General features: G+C 42.6%; 2 protein-coding genes across 9 annotated transcripts in view; both read left to right on the top strand.

The window, feature by feature from the left end:
* rffl (ring finger and FYVE-like domain containing E3 ubiquitin protein ligase) overlaps positions 1–1438 on the top strand; it is a 16658-nt gene extending 15220 nt beyond the window's left edge. For all 6 annotated transcript variants that reach the window (XM_079678592.1, XM_079678591.1, XM_079678590.1 and 3 more), the window contains one exon: positions 1–1438. This exon is cut by the window's left edge and continues 1654 nt beyond it. The gene's annotated coding sequence lies outside the window, so the exon portion shown is untranslated.
* Positions 1439–9533: 8095 nt separating this feature from the next.
* LOC307037548 (NLR family CARD domain-containing protein 3-like) overlaps positions 9534–22500 on the top strand; it is a 27407-nt gene continuing 14440 nt past the window's right edge. The window contains exons 1-5 of one of the 3 annotated variants that reach the window (XM_079678539.1): positions 9534–9626; positions 10320–10398; positions 10896–11124; positions 18943–20734; positions 20837–21010. In XM_079678539.1, the coding sequence (XP_079534665.1) occupies positions 9562–9626; positions 10320–10398; positions 10896–11124; positions 18943–20734; positions 20837–21010 (2339 nt within the window). In that variant the 5' untranslated portion in view covers positions 9534–9561. The other 2 variants (XM_079678540.1, XM_079678541.1) reach the window with 2 other exon arrangements.

Raw genomic sequence — 22500 nt, 5'->3', positions numbered from 1 at the left:
GGACGTTCTCTTTGTACGTCCGTGACCCGTTCATACGGAGCTTTGTGGGAAAAGGGCTGTGGTTGAATCTGAACTGGGAGCAACAGACGCTTCTGATCTGTTTCCCAGCAGACCGTCTCTGCCTGGAGCTTTTTGGTTGGACATTGTGTCTTGTTTGAACTCTGATTGCACTAATCTGTTGATGCCGAAATATGTTTGAGCTCTAGTCGACTTGTTTTGGTCGAGGAAGTTATTCTAGAGAATTGTGTCCTTTTTTTCTTTGTTTTTCTTCAGTTGTTGTTGTTGTGAGAGGTTTCTTTTTGTTGTGAATATTTTAGATTTGTTGTGGAATGATGGTTGGTGTTTACAGCCTTGGGATCACACAACTGTAGTTTCTGCCTTTAAGCAGGTTCATCTGTATCGCTGTGTTTCAGGTGTGGAACATTAAGCTTCACTGCACTTTGATTCCTCTATTCACCTCATGAAGCCCCGCCCCTTTCCCCACTTCCTGTTCAAAAGCTTATCTCTTAGTTCTTCCTGTAGCAGCGTTGTAAGAACTTTGAAAAATACAGAATTAAGAGAAAAACATTGGAATTTTATCATTTATAAAAGTCTGAATTTTGAGAAATTTAGAAAAAAATATTAGATACATTTAGAAAAAAATTTAAGTAAGATTTTTGAGAAATTCGAGAAAAAAAAGAAATGTTTGAGAATTTTAGAAAAAGTCAGAATTTTTGAGAAATGTATATAAAAGTCAAAGAAAACATTTCGAGAAAAAATGAACTTTCAGATTTCGGGAAAAAGTCTGAATTTTGAGAAATGTTGAAAAAAGTCAGAAATTGTATAGATTTAGAAAAGTCCAACATTTGAGAAAAAAGTAATAAAAAAAATGGATTTGCAGAAAAAGTAAAGAAAAAAATCAGAACTTTGAGAAATTTGGAAAAAAATCAGAATTCAGCAGCAGCTCCTCTCAGCTCCAAACATCAATGTAAAACCTCTAATACACGATTTTTGGATCTAAATCACATATTAGTGATCCAAACAGTTCTCACCTGAACAACTGTTATGACTTAATAACAGTTTATTCAAAAGCTTAAACACAGGGCAGGTAAAGGTTGATAAAGCTGGAGACGCTTTGCAAAGTTATATCAGTCACTCTGTAACAGGAAGAACCAACACATGGTTAAGGTGGAAGCGTCCTAGAGGGGGCGAAGCATGAGGTGAATAGAAATGATGAATTTAATAATCCCAGCGAGGGAAGAGGCTCAACTCACTCTCTGCTTCAGGTATCTGTTAGCATCGTTAGCATCGTTAGCAAACCAGCTGGACGGTAACATGCTAGCATCCAGATCTGATGTTCTTTACACTTTATTGAAATCTGTTTTTTAAAATATTGTATTATTGAGGAAGCTAAAGTTTTGTATGAACTTTCGTATTAAAACTGATTTTCTTCCTGTTATGTTGTTGGTCTTTCTTCATATTTTGATACTTTGGTACAGTTAGTTTAATTTATGGGAACATTTCTACCAATGTCTGAATATAAATGGCACAACCTTAAAAACACGTTGATGTACAGCTAATGATTCACATCAACTTCTCTCCTTCTTATTCATACTATTGGTGGTAATAGTAGTAGCAGTAGTAGTTGGAGTAGTAGTAGTAATACGGCACGACTCCTGACTTTTCCCTGTGTTTTTTATATATCTGTTGTAATTTATTGTCTTTTATTGTGATTGTAGTTTTTATTACATGTACAGCACTTTGGCCCGACAATTTTAAATCTACTTTATAAATAAAACTTGATTTGATTTGAATAGTAGTGTAGTAGTATAAGTAGTAGTAGTAGCAGTAGTAGTAGTAGTAGTTACACTGTAGTGTAGTCTCCTCTTAAGCCCCACGGACCCGCCGAAGGGGCCGAAACCACAAAATCTGCTAGCAAAAGTGTCTGAGGGATTCTTAAGATGTAACAAACTTTGAATGTTTTATATCCATGTAACGGGAAGAAAGTCAGCTAACGGATAATTTTTTTTTTTTTAAATTAAACCACAAAGCTAGCGCTGAGCCTTTAAATTAGCCACGAGCAGAAAAATGCTAACGCATTACTGCACCGAAACTCACTCATAACACCCTTATTACTTATCGTAGCTTCACATCCAACCCATCGATTAGCATCGTAAGACGACACAGAATCCTTGGGTACCTACATCATCACTCTATGATAAGAACTTGCGACTTTATAAACAAAAACGTACACCAAACATGTGGCGCTAGGTAGCTAAAAACGCTAACATGGCTTACCTTGGTCTTTATCTGGTCAAAAGTGGTCTTCAATGGCATTAAAACGATAAAAACGCTGCTGAAGTTAATCCATAGGTTAATCCAATGTGTCTGTGTTCCTTTGAAATGATTTCTGATAATCCATAAGCAATAAACCTGCGTTTCCGTTTCCAGATGTCAGAGCGAGAGATCGCTTCACTCTGATGCAAACCTGCATGCACAAAGCCCCCACCTTTTTGTGTTAACGTTGGTGTCTATGTGAAAAACCCCCTTCGATTCTATTGGCTCTAACGGTCAGGAAGAGATTACAATCACCAAAATCGACCAATGGGTTCCAGAGAAACGGTAAAAACGCCCATTTACACCCAAATCACCCCAGAGGTGTTTTTTTGTTGCTAAACCTCTCTAAAAAGGTCAAATGTCACTTGTTTTCCATCAATTTCGATACAGGGTACTTATTATATGTTGTACTTTGGATTCCTAAAGCTCTTAGTCTACTAACCCATCATCCAAGGGTAGTTTTCACTATAAGTAAAACATTATTTATGGACAGACACTATATATGGTCATTTGTCATTTTTGAGCCTGAAATCTGAAAAACAGGCTTTGGGCTTAACAGTTTAATATATACACTGAGAGTAGATGTGATACCATGTGCTGCCACAGGATGGAGCTGATGTACAGCTAATGATTCACATCAACTTCTCTCCCTGCCAGTTCTCTGTGGGGACTTCCGATGTCAGAAGTGACTTTTTGTTTCACTTTGTTCTCGTTGTTGACGCAGAAGTTTTCCTCCTCGTTAAACTCTTGGTAAGTGACCGTTTTCAGAGTGAAATGACTCTCAGCTGATCTCTGCTCTCACCTCAGACTCATCTCTCTAATGTGTTTATTGCTAACAGTTATTTATATTATTGATAATAACAGCTGCAGCTGCTCTAACAGCATGCTAACAACATGCTAACTCAAATCAATACTTCAGGAATGAGACGGACTGAAGAGAGTCTTATTTTGATATGTTTTCTGAGGTCAATAAATCAAACATTCAGCACAATATAAAGCTTATATTAAACTATTTATAATCTATAAAAATTTATACTAAATCCAAGTCAATAAAATATATTTTTTGATCAATTAAATTATTTATTTATAAATATATATTGAATTCAATAAAAACGTTCTCTATTAAAGTATTATTTAATAAATATAATACAATAAATTAATGCATATTTCCTAAATAGATCAAATCATTTTTATCACGATAACATAATAGTATAATACTAAAAATACTTTTAAATCAATAACATATTCATTTATTCAGAAAAACGTTTTCAAATCAATAATATTGTTTTATACAAAATATTTTACCAGTAAAATTACTTTTTAATAATTAAAATATAAATGTAATAAAGCATTTTTTAACTTCTTTAATACATTCAATTAAAACCTTTGAAATGAAGAGGAATATTTGTTTAATCAATTAAATACATTTTGATAAATTAATAATGTTTACATCAATTACAAGAATCATAAACCTCAGGTCTATGAGGTTTATGATTCTTGTAATTGATGTAAACATTATATCAATGTAACCTCAGGTCCCTCTGAAGAACCAGCACCTTACCGTGGTAGAGAGGTTTGTGTGCCCTGATGAACCTGGGGGCTGTGTTGTCTGGAACCTTGTGTTCCTGGTAGGGTCTCCCATGGCAAATTGGTCTCTGGCAAGGGGCCAGACTAAGATTGGTTCACAAGACCTCATGAAAGACAACACACGAAGTGAGGATACCCGGCCCGGAGGAAGCCCGGGGTCCCCTTCTGGAGCCAGGCCCAGAAGGAGGACTCGTCGGCGAGCGTCTGGTGGCCGGGCTTGCCACGGAGCCCGGCCGGGCACAGCCCGAAAAGGCAACGTGGGCAACACCTCCGCTTCTCCGTCCCACGGGCCCACCACCTACGGGAAACAGCGATGGGGTCGGGTGCGCTGCCAGAAGGGTGGCAGTGAAGGCAGAGGGTCTCGATGGACCAGACCCGGGCGACAGAAGCTGGCTTTGGGGACGTGGAACGTCACCTCTCTGGGGGGGAAGGAGTCGGAGCTTGTGCGGGAGGTGGAGCGTTACCAGTTGGATCTGGTTGGGCTCACCTCTACGCACAGCGTCGGCTCTGGAACCTTACTTCTGGATAGGGGTTGGACTCTATTCTTCTCCGGACTTGCTCAAGGTGTGAGGCACCGGGCGGGTGTGGGGATACTCACAAGTCCCCGGTTGGGTGCTTCATTGTTGGAGTTTACCCCAGTGGACGAGAGGGTCGCCTCCCTACGCCTGCGGGTTATGGGGGGGAAAACTCTGACTGTTGTGTGTGCTTATGCACCCAACAGCAGTTCAGAGTATACGGCCTTCTTGGAGACCCTGGAAAGAGTCCTGTATGGGGCTCCTGAAGGGGACTCTTTAATCTTGCTGGGAGACTTCAACGCACATGTAGGCAATGATGGAGACACTTGGAGGGGAGTGATTGGGAGGAATGGCCCCCCTGATCTGAACCGGAGTGGTGGTTTGTTACTGGACTTCTGTGCTAGTCATGGATTGGCCATAACAAAAACCATGTTCGAACATAAGGATGCTCTTAAGTGTACGTGGTACCAGAGCACCCTAGGCAGAAGGTCCATGATCGATTTTGTTATCGTATCATCGGACCTGAGGCCGTATGTTTTGGACACTCGGGTAAAGAGAGGGGCGGAGCTGTCAACTGATCACCATCTGGTGGCGAGTTGGGTCGAGTGGCGTGGGAAGCCTCTGGATAGACCTGGTAAGCCCAAACGTGTAGTTCGGGTGAACTGGGAACGTCTGGAGGAGGTCCAAGTTCGGGTGAACTGGGAACGTCCGGAGGAGGTCCAAGTTCAGGAGGCCTTCAACTCACACCTCCGGCGGAGCTTTTCGGGCATTCCTGTGGAGGTTGGGGATATTGAATCAGAGTGGTCGGTGTTCAAAGCCTCTATTACTGAAGATGCGGCGGGGAGCTGTGGTCTCAAGGTCCTAGGTGCCTCAAGGGGCGGTAACCCTTGAACCTCCTGGTGGACACCGGTGGTCAGGGAAGCCGTCCGACTGAAGAAGGAGGCCTTCAGGGATTTGTTATCCCGGGGGACTCCCGAGGCAGTTGCAAGGTACCGACAGGCCCGAAGGGCAGCAGCCTCAGCCGTGGCCGAGGCAAAGCAGCGGGTGTGGGAGAAGTTCGGAGAAGACATGGAAAAGGACTTTCGGGCGGCACCAAAGTTGTTCTGGAAAACTGTCCGACACCTCAGGAGGGGGAAGCAGGGAACCATCCAAGCTGTGTACAGTAAGGATGGGACGTTGTTGACCTCAACTGATGGAGTGTTAGGGCGTTGGAAGGAACACTTCGAGGAACTCCTGAACCCGACAACTCCGCCCTCTATGTTAGCGGCAGAGCTGGAGTATGACGGGGGATCGACACCAATCTCCCGGGGGGAGGTCACTGAGGTCGTCAAACAACTCCACAGTGGCAAAGCCCCGGGGCTGGATGAGATCCGCCCAGAAATGCTGAAGGCTCTGGGTGCTGAAGGACTGTCATGGTTGACACGTCTCATCAACGTTGCGTGGAAGTCGGAAACAGTACCGAAGGAGTGGCAGACCGGGGTGGTGGTTCCCCTTTTTAAAAAGGGGGATCAGAGGGTGTGTGCCAATTACAGAGGCATCACACTACTCAGCCTCCCCGGGACAGTTTACTCTAAGGTACTCGAAAGGAGGGTCAGGCCGATTGTCGAACCTCAGATTGAGGAGGAACAATGTGATTTCCGTCCTGGTTGTGGAACGACGGATCAGCTTTTTATTCTCGCAAGGATCCTGGAGGGGGCCTGGGAGTACGCTTATCCAGTCTACATGTGTTTTGTAGACTTGGAGAAGGCGTATGACCGGGTTCCCAGGGAGTCACTGTGGGAGGTGCTGCGGGAGTATGGGGTGAGGGGGTCTCTACTCAGGGCCATCCAATCTCTGTACTCCCAAAGCGAGAGCTGTGTCCGGGTCCTCGGCAGTAAGTCGGACCCATTTCAGGTGAGGGTTGGCCTCCGCCAGGGCTGCGCTTTTTCACCAATCCTGTTTGTAATATACATGGATCGGATTTGGAGGCGTAGTCGTGGGGGAGGGGGTCTGCAGTTTGGTGGACTAAGGATTGCACCACTGCTTTTTGCAGATGATGTGGTTCTGATGGCTTCATCGGTCTGCGACCTTCAGCACTCACTGGATCGGTTCACCACCGAGTGTGAAGCGGCTGGGATGAGGATCAGCACCTCCAAATCTGAAAGAACGAGATCGCGGGTACAAGCGGCCGAGATGGGTTTCCTCCGCAGGGTGGCTGGTGTCTCCCTTAGGGATAAGGTGAGAATTTCGGTCATCAGGGAGGGACTCGGAGTTGAACCGCTCCTCCTTCGCGTCGAAAGGAGCCAGTTGAGGTGGTTCGGGCACCTAGTTAGGATGCCACCTGGGCGCCTCCCTAGAGAGGTGTTCCAGGCACGTCCAGCTGGGAAGAGACCAAGGGGTAGACCTAGGACCAGGTGGAGGGATTATATGTCTTCGCTGGCCTGGGAGCGCCTTGGGACCCCCCAGTCAGAGCTGGTTGATGTGGCCAGGGAAAAGAAAGTTTGGGGCTCTCTGCTGGAACTGATACCTCCGCGACCCGACCACGGATAAGCGGGAGAAGATGGATGGATGGATGGATAAACCTCAGGTCAATAATCTGCTTAGAAAGCTGAGGGTGAAGCTAGGTTTCTTCTACAGGAACAAGTCCTGTTTCTCACTTGAGGCCAGGAAAAGGCTCTGTGACCTTTTGACCTGTGCTGGACTATGGTGATCTGATATATATGAATGCACCTGCCCATTGCCTGGAAAAGTTAGATGCTGCCTATCACAGTGCTCTGAGATGTGTTACTAACTGTAAAGTATTAACTCAGGTCTGCCTTCACTTACTCGGTAAGTGAAGGCAAGTAGACCCTCCAGAAAAACGCGGGCAAAAATCCTTTATTATGCGATCAAACACGCGGGGTTTTTATGTGATTTTATGCGGTGAAATTGCGGGAAGTTGCGAAATATGCGGAAAGTTGCGGAATATGCTAAATATGCAGGGAAAAAGAATAACAATTTTTTTAAATATTGAGCTGTCTTATTTATTCTCTCTCACACACAAACTGCCACTAACGTTCAACCCCTTTCCTATTCAATTAAACACATTCAATGTTTATTTATTGTAAAAGCAATTGGGCTTTTTTAATCTCACACACACACACACACACACACACACACACACACACACACACACTTCTCCGCCTCATTCTGTTTTCATTTACTCGTTCGTTATCTGCAGCTTCAATCTTGTAGCTACTCATTTCGTTTCTTGTAGCCCTCGAAAGGGTTTTGGAGGTTGATGCCTCGGTGAACTTGAGTTGTTTGGCTTTCTTGTCCGCAGCAGCAGAAAGCATTTTCGAATGTTTGAATGAATCAAAGTGGGTCGTCACCGTCGATTTCCTCTTATGCTCCAACACACAGTTGCACGAGGTGCAGAATAGTTTCCCCCCACTTTTTGCCCGGTCTTTAGTAGAAATGTTCGTCGGTAAATGAGATGGATTAGATTTTTTCATCTTGGTGTTTTCTCTTTCGTGTGAGCTCCACACGTTCACTCTATACAGTGTTGTTTACATTCTGTGATGCGCGAGCTGATGACGTCACGTCAAGACGAGTTCACTTTTTTTTCTTCTCAACTTTTGTGGAAAAATGCGGGGATTATGCGGCCTTTTAAAAATCTGCGCCATTTTGCTGATTATGCGGTAAATTCTGCGATCGCAGAATCGCGTTTTTCTGGAGGGTCTAATACAGGGTACAGTGATGAGTTAATACCTTACAGTAAGTCTTACAGTAAGGTATTTACTCATCACTGTACCCTGTATGCCAGGGCAGGTCTGCCTTCACTTACTGTACGGAGGCTCAGTCACTGGGGGGGCGGGGGGGGGGGCATTGGGATATATATTTTTTAAATCCTCTGGAGCAGAGAGAGGAGCTGTGGATTATCGTTATTGATTAATGCATCAGTGTTTCTTAGGGTCAAAAATACTAAACTCACAACTTAAAATGAAAGCGTTTAGTTTATTTAATAAAATAGCGCATGTTCAATGTGAAAAGTGACAGTAGATATAGATTAGTTGCAATTTGGTGCTATGTATATGTATTTAAGAAAAAGATTGATAATTTTTCTTTTTAAAAACACTGTTTTTTTTATTTCAGGGGGGGCTACGTTGGCGGGGGCGCAGCGCCCCTCCAAGACAATGGTAGGGGAAACACTGTAGGCTCTGATCTCACAGAGAGTTGAAAGTAGCCATTGCCGGAGATCTCATGATGTGGTTTTGTTACATGTGCCAAGTGCTAGGGCTGACTTAGGGAAGAAAGCTTTTAGATACGCAGCTCCTCTAGCTTGGAACAGTCTGCCAAAACAATAGAAACTGAGCAATTCGGTTCCCCTGCCTGTTTTTAAAGCTCGGACAGATGCTTTACAATCTGATACTGTTGGTACTTGTCAATGTCGATAGCTATGTAAATGTAGCCCTGTAACTTTGCTGTATGATGTCCTTTATTGTTTTATGTCTTCATGTGGAACCTACTTGCTGCAGGTCTCCCTTGAAAAAGAGATCCATGATCTCAATGGGATTCACCTGGTTAAATAAAGGTTTGAAATGAAATAAATAATCAGTGAATCAACAAAAGTAGTAAAATAAACAAATAAATAAAAACAGTTTGAATTTAATAAAATAATTTTCCTAATTCAACACGATAATACACAATTTATTATTTACTTTTTAAATCATTCACATCATTTATCTATAAAATGTGTAAATCTGACAAATATTTCTAAATCAATAACGTAGATTTTAATTAGAAATTATTTTTTAATCAATCAAATTTAATTATTTTGTTGTGTTTTTCAAATCAACATTTGAATATATTACATTTGTTTTATGAATGAATGAACTCATTGATGTCGGGTTCAGGAGTCATTTTGCTGACTCATGTTAACTGAGAGGAGACGCCATCTTTATCTTTGTCTGATATCAGTATTAGGATGCAGCAGCAGACACCTGAAGCTGAACCTGAACCTGGACCTGGACCTGGACCTGAACCTGGACCTGAAGCTGGACCTGAACCTGGAGATGGACCTGAAGATGGACCTGAAGATGGACCTGAAGATGGACCTGGATCCAGACCAGAACCTGGACCTGGATCTGAACCTGGACCTGGACCTGAACCCAGCTGTGTGTCCATGAAGAGTGGCTGGTCTATGGAGTCTCCTATGAACTTTAAAGCTGGACAAAGTGCTGATGAAAGGTAAGAATTTCAAACTGGACTCTCTTACTCTCTGACTCTCTTTGGAGAAGAGTAAATCCTGCTCCAGCCTCCAACGTGCCTCTCTTGAGTTGGTTTCTAATGACTTCTATTTGTATTATGAATCAGATAATGAGCAAAGACAGATTATTTTTACCAAATTAAGACATTAATCATGGATTGTTTTAGACGACCCCCCCCCCCTTCTGTTTGACGGCAGGCAGCGAGCTGTTAATGGCATGAAGGGCGACATGAGGTGTCTGGTGTTTTTATTCTGTTCTTTATCAGTCTCAGGATCCAGCAGCAGAGACCTGGACCCAGCTGTGAGTCCATGAAGAGTGACTGGTCTATGAGGTTTCCTATGAACTTTAAAGCTGGACAAAGTGCTGATGAGAGGTAAGAATTTCAAACTGGACTCTGTTACTCTCTGACTCTCTTTGGAGAAGGCATCACAGGTTGGTTCAGATCAGGCTCCAGATAATAATGGGGCTTTCTGCTCCTTGCACCATCAGCTGCTGGGAGGCTTCTGATGGTCGGACGCTTTCAGACCTCAGTAACGTTGGTGTTTTTATAACCCCCCCCCCCCTCCAGCTGCTGAGCCACAGTTACCCTGTTATTCTGTCTCCATCTCAGAACACCTTCAGTCAGCTGTGTGCAGAGTAGACTCTTTAAATGTTCTTGATGTTTTCTCCACAGAGTTCTGCAGGAGTTCTCAGAGGTTCCCAGTGATCAGTCCGCCCCGAAGCATCACACAGACCTGGACTCCATATTTATGGTGTGTACAAATATACATTTACTATGAACTACAGATGACCTACCATTCAGGTCCTGACAGTGTCCACGCTGCTCTGTTTAGACCAGCAGGCCTTCAGACGGACAGATGACCACATGTTGTCTTCTTTAAATGAACTGTTGCTGCGTCGGGGGGCCTGTGTTAATCTGACTATTAATCAGACCTACTGATTGACCTATCAGAAGCTTTTGAGTCTATGAAAGTTTAGGATCAGATCCACCTCTGAAAGGTCTCACCTCTACTAACTTCTGGAGAACCAGATTCAATGAACTGCTGATTGAAGGCAGACGACTAAATCTGTTCAAGAGATCCCAGAGGGTTCTGTAGTGAGGGGTGGCCCTACCTGAGTGTGAGTGGGGTCAAGATTTGCGTGGGGTGTTATTTCTCCAATAATGTCCGCCTTGCTGCACATTATCCCAAACATAATAACTTTAGTTTTAACGATATTCATCTGATCAATGTTCATAAATCTGTTCCAGCTGCTGGAGGAGAACATCGTGACTTTTGTGAAGAACGAGCTGAAGAAGTTCCAGAAGGCTCTGAGTTCAGATTACCCAGAATGCTCAGAGAGTCAGAGGGAGGAAGAGGAGGGCCTGGACGCTGAGGATGAAGAGCAGAGTAGGAGCACTAGAGAGGCATTTCAGAACATCACTCGGCACTTCCTGAGGAGCATGAAGCAGGAGGAGCTGGCTGAGCGTCTGCAGAGCAGTAAGAGGGTTTAACACATTTCACATGATGGAGAGGAGATGGAGGAACATGGAGAAGTTTACATTTACAATCTCTGCTGTTCATATGCTGCACACGTCTGCATCAGTGTGTCCTCTGAGGAGCTGATTCAAACTATAGAGCCACACTTAAATGTTCAGAGTCTCAGTGTTTCATTTAGTTGGAAAGCTGATACAGCATTCCAACTACTTGTTCTTCTCCGCACACATTCTTTATACTTATTATTATTCCGCCAACTTATTTTGGACCTCTTCTCCTCCCGCATTGAACATCGCAGAAACTCCGTTCAAACATCAAAACGTTCAGCTCGGTCGGGAATCGCAGGCTATTACTTTTCTTATTCATAACTTTCATAATTCCAGAGATGCATCCCATAATTCATCAAATGTTTAACATGGAAGTCAATGGAGACATTCTTCAGACTTCAACAAATCTTCATGCAACTTCAACTGCTAACTGTTCCTTCAAACTTTCACTCAGAAACCTCATTCCAACTTTAAAATGTTACACATCTTTCTGACATTATTCGTGAAGCACAACTTTTAAATCTGATTCTTACTTTTAGAGATATTAAACATTGTTCAGCCCTTGGTACAGAGGCTTTCTTCAGATTTTAACATTAACTAGAGTGTGTGATGTCACAGCTAGAGTGGAGGAAATCTTGAAATGTGCCTTCACATTATTTTTAAAAACTGACATAATTCCCAAACCCTACATTCATGAGACATAATTTTTCATGACAAACGTAGGAAAACATCTCGTAGCTTGAAAAATGACAAATAATTAAGCAAAAAATAATTAAACAAAATGTCTCTTGAGGGCATGAAGTGACAAAAACTTTCAACATGTCTCCATTAAAGCCCATTGTAATTTCAGGCAGATATTTCCTCAGGGCAGCAGCCGCACACCTTTAGTTAAACTGCCAAAAAGGCCACATTATTAACCCGAAACAAACAAAAAATATAAACGCAACACTTTTGTTTTTGCTCCCATTTTTCATGAGATGAACTCAAAGATCTAAAACATTTTCTATAAACACAAAATAACCATTTCTCTCAAATATTGTTCACAAATCTGAAAAGATCTGTGATAGTGAGCACTTCTCCTTTGCCGAGATAATCCATCCCACCTCACAGGTGTGGCATATCAAGATGCTGATTAGACAGCATGATTATTGCACAGGTGTGCCTTAGGCTGGCCACAATAAAAGGCCACTCTGAAACGTACTCTTGAGGGCATGAAGAGAGAAAAAGTCCAGTTAGCTCCCAATTGATTCCCATGTTAAATTGTTCCGGATCTTTCTTCAGAGCAGAGAGAAGTACACTTTAGATAAACTGCTCCCATCTCCACATTTTACACAAAACCCCCCAAAAAACAACATATTTCAGTTCATTGGGGTTCCCTGATGCTCACGGTCTGGTAATTTTTTTATAAGAGCCATAGTTTTTGAACAGGTGGCAAAATTGTCAGATATAATCCCCAATGCATTCTTATGGGACTCAGTGCTGCAGTTGGTTGTCATGGTGTTGCTGGGCAGATTGGAGCCACACACACACACACACACACACACACACACACACACACACACACACACACACACACACACACACACACACACACACACACACACACACTCTCTCTCTCTCTCTCTCTCTCTCTCTCTCTCTCTCTCTCTCTCTCTCTCTCTCTCTCTCTCTCTCTCTCTCTCTCTCACACAGACACACACCGCTGATGAATGATCAAGAGAAGAGAGAGAGGGCGATCAAGAGAAGAAAGAGGGCGATCAAGAGAAGAGAGAGAGAAGAGAGAGAGGACGATCAAGAGAAGAGAGAGAGAAGAGAGAGAGGGCGATCAAGAGAAGAGAGAGAGTAATGTAACCTTCTAATGTAATGTATAACTCCTATGAAAATGTTCAAAAGTGCTCAAATTTCACATGTGTGCTGACAGTACAGCCATGAAGACATCTAAGGGAACGTTTTGAGATTTCTTCAAATGTCGTTGCCATGGCAACACAATGCTCGCCATGAAACACGGTTTTCTCATAACTTCAGTGAAAATGCTCGAAATGGCCCAAAACTTCACAGGTTTGGTAACGATGCAGCCATCAATCAATCAATCAATCAATCAATCAATCAATGTTTATTTATATAGCCCAATATCACAAATGTTACATTTGTCTCAGTGGACTTCACAGTTTGTACAGAATATCAGTATGACAACACGACACCCTCTGTCCTCAGACCCTCTGTCCTCAGACCCTCTGTCCTTAGGCCCTCTGTCCTTAGACCTTCACATCGTACAAGGAAAAACTTCCAGAGAAAACCCACAGTTTAAAAGGGAACATGGAGAAACCTCAGGGAGAGCAACAGAGGAGGGATCCCTCTCCCAGGACGGACAGACGTGCAATAGATGCCGTGTGTAAATCAAAGAGATAATACATTTGCAACATAGGTAGTCCAAATGTTTGGAAATGCATGTGTGTATAATAGGAAGATGAATCCACGAGGATATCCATCCAGGACTTTTGATCCAGGACCACAGCCACGACTCAAGATCCAGGACTCGCGATCCATGACACAGGACCGCAGGATCATCCATGACTCCGGATCCCGGCGTATATACAGGACTGTCTCAGAAAATTAGAATATTGTGATAAAGTTCTTTATTTTCTGTAATGCAATTAAAAAAACAAAAATGTCATACATTCTGGATTCATTACAAATCAACTGAAATATTGCAAGCCTTTTATTATTTTAATATTGCTGATTATGGCATACAGCTTAAGAAAACTCAAATATCCTATCTCTAAATATTAGAATATCATGAAAAAGTATACTAGTAGGGTGTTCAACGAATCACTTGAATCGTCTAATTAACTCGAAACACCTGCAAGGGTTTCCTGAGCCTTGAAAAACACTCAGCTTGGTTCAGTAAACTAAATCACAAGTATGGGGAAGACTGCTGATCTGACTGCTGTCCAGAGGACCGTCATTGACACCCTCCATCAGGAGGGTAAGACACAAAAAGAAATTTCTCAAAGAGCAAGCTGTTCACAGAGTGCAGTTTCAAAGCACATCCACAAAAAGTCTGTTGGAAGGGGGAAATGTGGCAGGAAACGCTGCACAACCAAGAGAGATGACCGCAGCCTTAACAGCATTGTGAAGAAGAGTCGCTTCCAGAATTTGGGGGAGCTTCAAAGACAGTGGACTGAAGCTGGAGTCCAGGTATCAAAAGTCACTGTTCACAGACGTGTCCGGGAAATGGGCTACAATAGCCGTATTCCCATGGTCAAGCCACTTCTGAACTCAAGACAACGGAAGAGGCGTCTGACTTGGGCTAAGGAAAAGAAGCACTGGACAGTTGCACAGTGGTCCAAAGTCCTCTTTTCTGACGAAAGCAAGTTTTGTATTTCATTTGGAAGTCAAGGCGCCAGAGTCTGGAGAAAGGCTGGAGAGGAGCAAAATCCAAGTTGCTTGAAATCCAGTGTGAAGTTCCCACAGTCAGCGATGGTTTGGGGAGCCAAGTCAGCTGCTGGTGTTGGTCCACTGTGTTTCATCAAGCCCAGAGTAAATGCAGCTGTGTACCAAGAGATTTTAGAGCACTACATGCTTCCGTCTGCTGAAAAGCTCTATGGAGATGAGGAATTCATTTTCCAGCATGATCTGGCACCTGCCCACAGTGCCAAAACCACCAGTAACTGGTGTACTGACCATGGCATTACTGTCCTCGATTGGCCTGCAAATTCCCCTGACCTGAACCCCATAGAGAATATGTGGGGTATTGTGAAGAAGAAGCTGAAAGACACCAGACCCAACAATGCTAATGAGCTAAAGGCCGCTATTGAAGCATCCTGGGCATCCATAACACCTCAGCAATGCCACAGGCTGATTGCCTCCATGCCACGCCGCATTGATGCAGTAATCCGTGCAAAAGGATTCCCAACCAAGTACTGAGTGCATTAATGGACATTTTCAAATGTTTGATTGTGTTTTGCTGTTATAAATCTTTTTTTTTTACTTGGTCTGAGGAACTATTCTAATTTTTTGAGATAGGATTTTTGAGTTTTCTTAAGCTGTATGCCATAATCAGCAATATTAAAATAATAAAAGGCTTGCAATATTTCAGTTGATTTGTAATGAATCCAGAATGTATGACATTTTTGTTTTTTTAATTGCATTACAGAAAATAAAGAACTTTATCACAATATTCTAATTTTCTGAGACAGTCCTGTAGACACCAAAAAGAAAGAAATTTGGGGAAGCTGGGTTAATCGGAACATGAGAGTACACAGGTATAGACAGAGAGAAGGAAGAAGTAAGATGTCCCCCGACAAACTAAGCCTATATCAGCAAAACTAGGGGCTGAATCTAATCAGCCCTAACTATAAGCTTTATCAAAAAGGAAGGTCTTAAGCGCACTCTTAAAAACGGATAGGGTGTCTGCCGTCCGAACACAAACTGGAAGCTGATTCCACAAAAGTGGAGCTTGATAAGAAAAGGCTCTGGCTCCCATTGTACTTTTAGAGACTCTAGGAACAACCAACAACCCTGCATTCTTGGAACGCAATGCCCTAGTAGGACAGTAGGGTATAATGAGTTCTTTAAGGTAAGATGGCGCCTGCCCATTAAGGGCTTTGTAGGCGAGAAGAAGAATTTTAAATTCTATCCTGTGTTCTATAGGGAGCCAGTGTAAGGCAGCCAGAACAGGAGTAATGTGGTCCCTTTTCCTAACTCTGGTTAGTACACGAGCTGCAGCATTTTGAATCAGCTGAAGCGACTTGACTGACTTCTTGGTACACCCTGATAATAAGGAGTTACAATAATCCAGCCTTGAAGTAACAAATGCATGGACTAGTTTCTCTGCATCGTTTTGAGGCAAGATATGCCTGATTTTTGCAATGTTACGTAGATGGAAGTAGGCGGTCCTTGAAATTGATTTTATGTGGGCGTTAAAGGATAAATCCTGATCAAATATAACACCAAGATTCCTTACAGTCTCACTGGAGGCCAAATTAATGCCATCCATAGTTAATATATCTTTAGATAATTTGTTTCGTAGATTCTTCGGGCCAAGTACAATAACTTCAGTTTTGGTCATGTTTAACATCAAAAAGTTTAAGGTCATCCACGTTTTTAAGTCCTTGAGGCAGTCTTGAATTTTATTTAGATGATTAATTTCATCAGGCTTGATTGATAAATATAGTTGAGTATCATCCGCATAACAATGAAAGTTTACAGAATGATTCCTTATAATATTGCCTAACGGAAGCATATATAGGGTGAACAAAATAGGTCCAAGCACTGAGCCCTGTGGCACTCCATGGCTAACTTTGGTTTGCATGGAAGATTCATCGTTGACACGTACAAACTGAGAGCGTTCAGATAGATAGGACCTAAACCAGCCTAAAGCAGTTCCCTGTATGCCAACTAAGTGCTCTAGTCTTTGCAATATGATATCATGGTCGATAGTATCAAATGCAGCACTAAGATCGAGCAACACAAGAATAGAGACAAGCCCCTTGTCTGAGGCTATTAGAATGTCATTTGTGACTTTAACCAGAGCTGTCTCTGTGCTATGATGTGTTCTAAAGCCAGACTGAAAATCTTCAAATAAATCATAGTTTTTTAAGTAATCAGCTGTTTTGCGACTGCTTTCTGAATAATTTTTGAGAGGAACGGAAGATTAGAAATAGGTCTATAGTTGGCTAAAACCTCTGGATCGAGGTTGTGCTTTTTAAGAAGCGGTTTTATCACTGCTACTTTGAATGATTGTGGAACATAGCCTGATAATAAAGACATATTCATAATATTTAATAAAGAAGTGCTAATTAATGGAAAAACTTCTTTTAACATCAACACATCTAAGCGTATTATGGGATGTCATCAAATGCCGTTGGCATGGCGACAGATCATTCACCATCAAGTTAGTTCAAAAGTTTGCAGTTCAAATATTCTGCTGCTTTCCCAAGCCTTTTTACTTTCTTTTCTCATCTTAATACAAATTAATTCACTACTACTTACATCTGATATTTAACTCCTTCAGCCTATTTTTAGCTGCAGAAACCATTCAACTATTACATTATTCAGCTATTTCAGGACATCAAGGCTATGTGTGTTGTTGTTTATACCTTTTTTTAAACCTTTTCTTTTAAATATTAAGCTTTTCTGCATTTTTTTAGCTAAAAGCAGCTACCATTCAGCTAATAACATATTCAGCTTTTTCTGCATTTTCAGCCAAATTCAGCCATAAATGTTCACAGTTTACAGCATTCGCACGCATTTTCTGCAGGAAATGCATTCTCTAGTTTTTTATTATTTCACCAACCTATGAGAGGTTTTCCTACGTTTTTCATGAAAAATATGTCTGAGGAGTGTAGGGTTTGGGAATTATGGCAAGTTTAAAAACATTTTCGAGGGAGAATTTCGAGCAGTCCTGCACTCTGTTTTGAGATCAAAGCACTCTCGACTTAACGAGCTGCTCAATCCACTCTAATGTTAAAATCTGAAAAAGGCCTCTCTGCTAAGCTCCAAACTAAGTTCAATATCTCAAAAAGTGTAAAACATATCAAAAATCTTTTATACAAGTTTTATAGCTGAAGTTATTGTGATCATTTGAAAGTTGGAATGAAGTGTCTGGCTGAAATTATGTGGAAGGAGAAGCATTTGGCGCAAAGTGTAGGAAAAGTGGATTCCCATTCACTTTAATGTTAAAAAAAGAGTTTAAAAAGCTGAATATTTCAAAAAGTATGAAATATTTTGAAAAGGTTGAAAGTTTCCCATCGATTGCTGAAAAGGCTGAATACTTTAATATTTGAATGGTTTCTGTAGCTGAAAATAAGCTGAAGTTATGGAGAGCCAAAGTATTGGCTGAAATAAGGGGAAGAATAAAGATTTGAAGTACTATAGTGCATTCCACTAATAATGGTTAATGGTCGTGCCCTCTACGTCAATTATGGGGTGTCATCATTATATGCCGTTCAAGAGAAGAGAGAGAGGGCGATCAAGAGTCAGTTCTAACTGTTCATTTCATTCTCTCTCTCTCTCTCTCTCTCTCTATCTTCCTCTCCCTCTATATCTTCCTCTATATCTTCCTCTTCCTCTATATCTTCCCCTCTCTCTCTCTCTCTCTCTCTCTCTCTCTCTCTCTCTCTCTCTCTCTCTCTCTCTCAATGTTCCAAACGGCCCAAAACTTCACAGGTTTGGTAACGATGCAGCCATCAACGCATCTAAGTGTATTATGGGGTGTCATCAAATGCCGTTGCCATGGCGACAGACCACTCGCCATGAAGCACGATGTCGCTGTAAGTCCAGTGGAAACGGTCCGCTCGTCCCCCAAACTTCACTTGTATATCACCGATCCATGCCTCAACAGCTATACGTCAATTATGGGGTTTCTTCAAATGCCGTTGCCATGTCAACACAATGCTCGCCATGAAACACGGTTTTCTCATAACTTCAGTGAAAATGTTCCAAACGGCCCAGCACTTGACAGGTTTGGTAACGATGCAGCCATCAACGCATCTAAGCGCATTATGGGGTGTCATCAAATGCCGTTGCCATGGCGACAGATCATTCGCAATCAAGTTAGTTCAAAAGGTTGCAGTTCAAATATTCTGATGCTTTTCCAAGCTTTCAAGCCCCCAGTTTTCATGTATCATTTAAATCTAATTTCTTCACTTTCTTCTTACACATTACATTTCAGCATAGCAGTTCAGCGTCAGCTTTTCAGCATAAAGCATTCCCACTAGCAATTTCTTCTGGAATTGTATTCTCTAGTTTCACTTGTTGTTTGTTCATTCAGGAACTCCTGCTGCAGTGTGCAGTAAACTCAAATCCACCCTGAAGGAGAGGTTCCAGTGTGTGTTTGAGGGCATCGCTAAAGCAGGAAACCCAACCCTTCTGAACCAGATCTACACAGAGCTCTACATCACAGAGGGGGGGTCTGCAGAGGTCAACAAGGAACATGAGGTCAGACAGATTGAAACAGCATCCAGGAAACCAGACAGACCAGAAACAACCATCAGACAAGAAGACTTCTTTAAAGCCTCACCTGGAAGAGATGCACCAATCAGAGCAGTGCTGACAAAGGGCGTGGCTGGCATTGGGAAAACAGTCTTAACACAGAAGTTCACTCTGGACTGGGCTGAAGGCAAAGCCAACCAGGACATCCAGTTCATATTTCCATTCACCTTCAGAGAGCTGAATGTGGTGAGAGAGAACAAGTACAGCTTGGTGGAACTTGTTCATCACTTCTTCTCTGAAACCAGAGACGCAGGAATCTGCAGGTTTGATCAGTTCCCGGTTGTGTTCATCTTTGACGGTCTGGATGAGTGTCGACTTCCTCTGGACTTCCTCAACACTGAGATCCTGACTGATGTCACAGAGTCCACCTCAGTGGATGTGCTGCTGACAAACCTCATCAGGGGGAAGCTGCTTCCCTCTGCTCGCCTCTGGATAACCACACGACCTGCAGCAGCCAATCAGATCCCTCCTGAGTGTGTGGACATGGTGACAGAGGTCCGAGGGTTCACTGACCCACAGAAGGAGGAGTACTTCAGGAAGAGGTTCAGAGATCAGGAGCAGGCCGGCACCATCATCTCCCACATCAAGACCTCACGAAGCCTCCACATCATGTGCCACATCCCAGTCTTCTGCTGGATCTCTGCTTCAGTTCTGGAGGAGGTGTTGAAAACCAGAGAGGGAGGAGAGTTGCCAAAGACCCTGACTGAGATGTACATCCACTTCCTGGTGGTTCAGTCCAAAGTGAAGAACATCAAGTATCATGGAGGAGCTGAGACAGATCCACACTGGAGTCCAGAGAGCAGGAAGATGATGGAGGCTCTGGGGAAACTGGCTTTTGAGCAGCTGCAGAAAGGCAACCTGATCTTCTATGAGTCCGACCTGACAGAGTGTGGCATCGATATCAGAGCAGCCTCAGTGTACTCAGGAGTGTTCACACAGGTCTTTAGAGAGGAGAGAGGACTGTACCAGAACAAGGTGTTCTGCTTCGTCCATCTGAGCGTTCAGGAGTTTCTGGCTTCTCTTCATGTCCATCTGACCTTCATCACCTCTGGAGTCAACCTGCTGGCAGAAGAACAATCAAGCTCCCAGCAGTATAAGGTCAAACTTACACTAACAAATCTCTACCAGAGTGCTGTGGACCAGGCCTTACAGAGTCCAAACGGACACCTGGACTTGTTCCTCCGCTTCCTCCTGGGTCTTTCTCTGCAGACCAATCAGAAACTCCTACGAGGCCTGCTGACACAGACAGGAAGTGACTCAGGGACTGAAGAGGAAACTGTCCAGTACATCAAGATGAAGATTGAAGAGGATCTGTCTGCAGAGAGAAGCATCAACCTGTTCCACTGTCTGAATGAACTGAATGATCGTTCTCTAGTGGAGCAGATCCAACAGTCCCTGAGATCAGGACGTCTCTCTGAAGATAATCTTTCTCCTGCTCAGTGGTCAGCTCTGGTCTTCATCTTACTGTCATCAGGAGAAGATCTGGACGTGTTTGACCTGAAGAGATACTCTGCTTCAGAGGAGGCTCTTCTGAGGCTGCTGCCAGTGGTCAAAGCCTCCAACAAAGCTCTGTACGTGCACACATAACTACCCAGGTTAAATGTAGTTTTATTTATTCAGCAACAAATACAAGTTTGTTATTGATTTATTCTGTATTGCTGATTCCTCTCCAGACTGAGTGTCTGTAACCTCTCAGAGAGAAGCTGTGCAGCTCTGTCCTCAGTCCTCAGCTCCCAGTCCTCTAGTCTGAGAGAGCTGGACCTGAGTAACAACGACCTGCAGGATTCAGGAGTGAAGCTGCTGTCTGCTGGACTGGAGAGTCCACACTGTGAACTGGAGACTCTCAGGTAAGTGACAAGCTGTTAAACAATGTTGGCCCTCTGAACACCTAATTACTTCATATATTGGATGGACCTTTATTCTAATTAATTTAGTGTTTGTTCATTGTCAGAGAGAAGCTGTGAAGCTCTGTCCTCAGTCCTCAGCTCCTGGTCCTCTAGTCTGAGCTGGACCTGAGGAACAAGTCAAATGTTGAGGTTTTCTTATCATCCAGCGTTAAACGTGGCAGCAACGTTATACTGAAGTAGTTTGCTAATGTAATAACTTTGATCATATTAGTCTGTATCTAAACTTGTTTGTGGTCCAAAGAGAATAATACATACTTTCGGGTTGTAATTGTCAGTTCAACTATTTGTCCATTTAATCCCATTGGTTGAAATGCTGACTGTAAAAAGCATTTGTATCTATAAGGCTATAGAAATGTTACTGCAGATCTGCAGATCTCATGATACCACCACAGAGTTGGTCATTAATATTTGGTTGAAGGTTTTCAGCTACAAAAGACGAAGATGATCCACATCATCCTCAAATGTGTTTGTTAGAGAACCTCTTAAGCCCCACAGACCCGCCGAAGGTGCAGAAAACCACAAAATCTGCAAGCAAAAGTGTCTGAGGGCTTCTTAAGATGTAATAAACTATGAATGTTTTATATCCATGTAACGAGAAGAAACTCAGCTAACTGATCTTTTTTTTTTTTTTTGCAAAAAAAAACACAAAGCTAACACCAAGCCTGGACTGGCCCCCCATCCCTTAGGGAAATTCATCCACAAAAAAAACAAAACCAGAGGAGACTGGGAAATCCACCTTAGACGGACAAGTTTTGGCCAAAATGTCCTCTCCATTAAAGGCAGCTCATTGTGGAATAGCCTCCCAACTGAGATACGGGATTGTCCCACTCTAAATAGTTTTAACCTCTTAAACCCCACGGACCCGCCGAAAGGGCCGAAATCACAACATCTGAGAGCGTCTGAGGGCTTCTTAAGATTGAATAAACTATGAATGTTTCATATCTATGTAACAGGAAGAAACTCAGCTAACTGATCTTTTATTTTATTTTTTAAACCTCAAAGCTAACGCTGAGCCTTTGAATTAGCCACGAGCGAAAAAATCTTAACGCCGTTAGCACAGAGCTCTAGCTATAGGGCCTACCGATCGATATACTTATTGGATCTGCACAAACAAGCTTAGATAACATCCTGAGATTCCACAGATTATAGAAATTTAAGGATCATCACTGAGCGATCAGAACTCGTGACAGGGGAAGCAAATACAGACAACACACGACGTAGCTTTAGGTAGCAAAACATGGAGATATACTCACCTTCGCTGTTATTCTGATCAAAAGTCATGTTCAATGGCATTAAAACGAGAAAGACGCGGCTGAAGGTTAATCCATAGGTTAATCCAATTTGTCTGTCACTTTGAAAAAATTATTAATAATCCATAATTCCATTTTAATGCAAAAATCGGAGAAGAAAAATTAGCTGCTAATGGTAGC

Source organism: Notothenia rossii (genome assembly GCF_949606895.1).
Source record: "Notothenia rossii genome assembly, chromosome: 4".
In the NCBI taxonomy this organism is placed as follows: domain Eukaryota; kingdom Metazoa; phylum Chordata; class Actinopteri; order Perciformes; family Nototheniidae; genus Notothenia; species Notothenia rossii.
The sequence above is the reverse complement of the archived record's forward strand: the minus strand, read 5'-3'. Positions and strand labels throughout refer to the sequence as shown.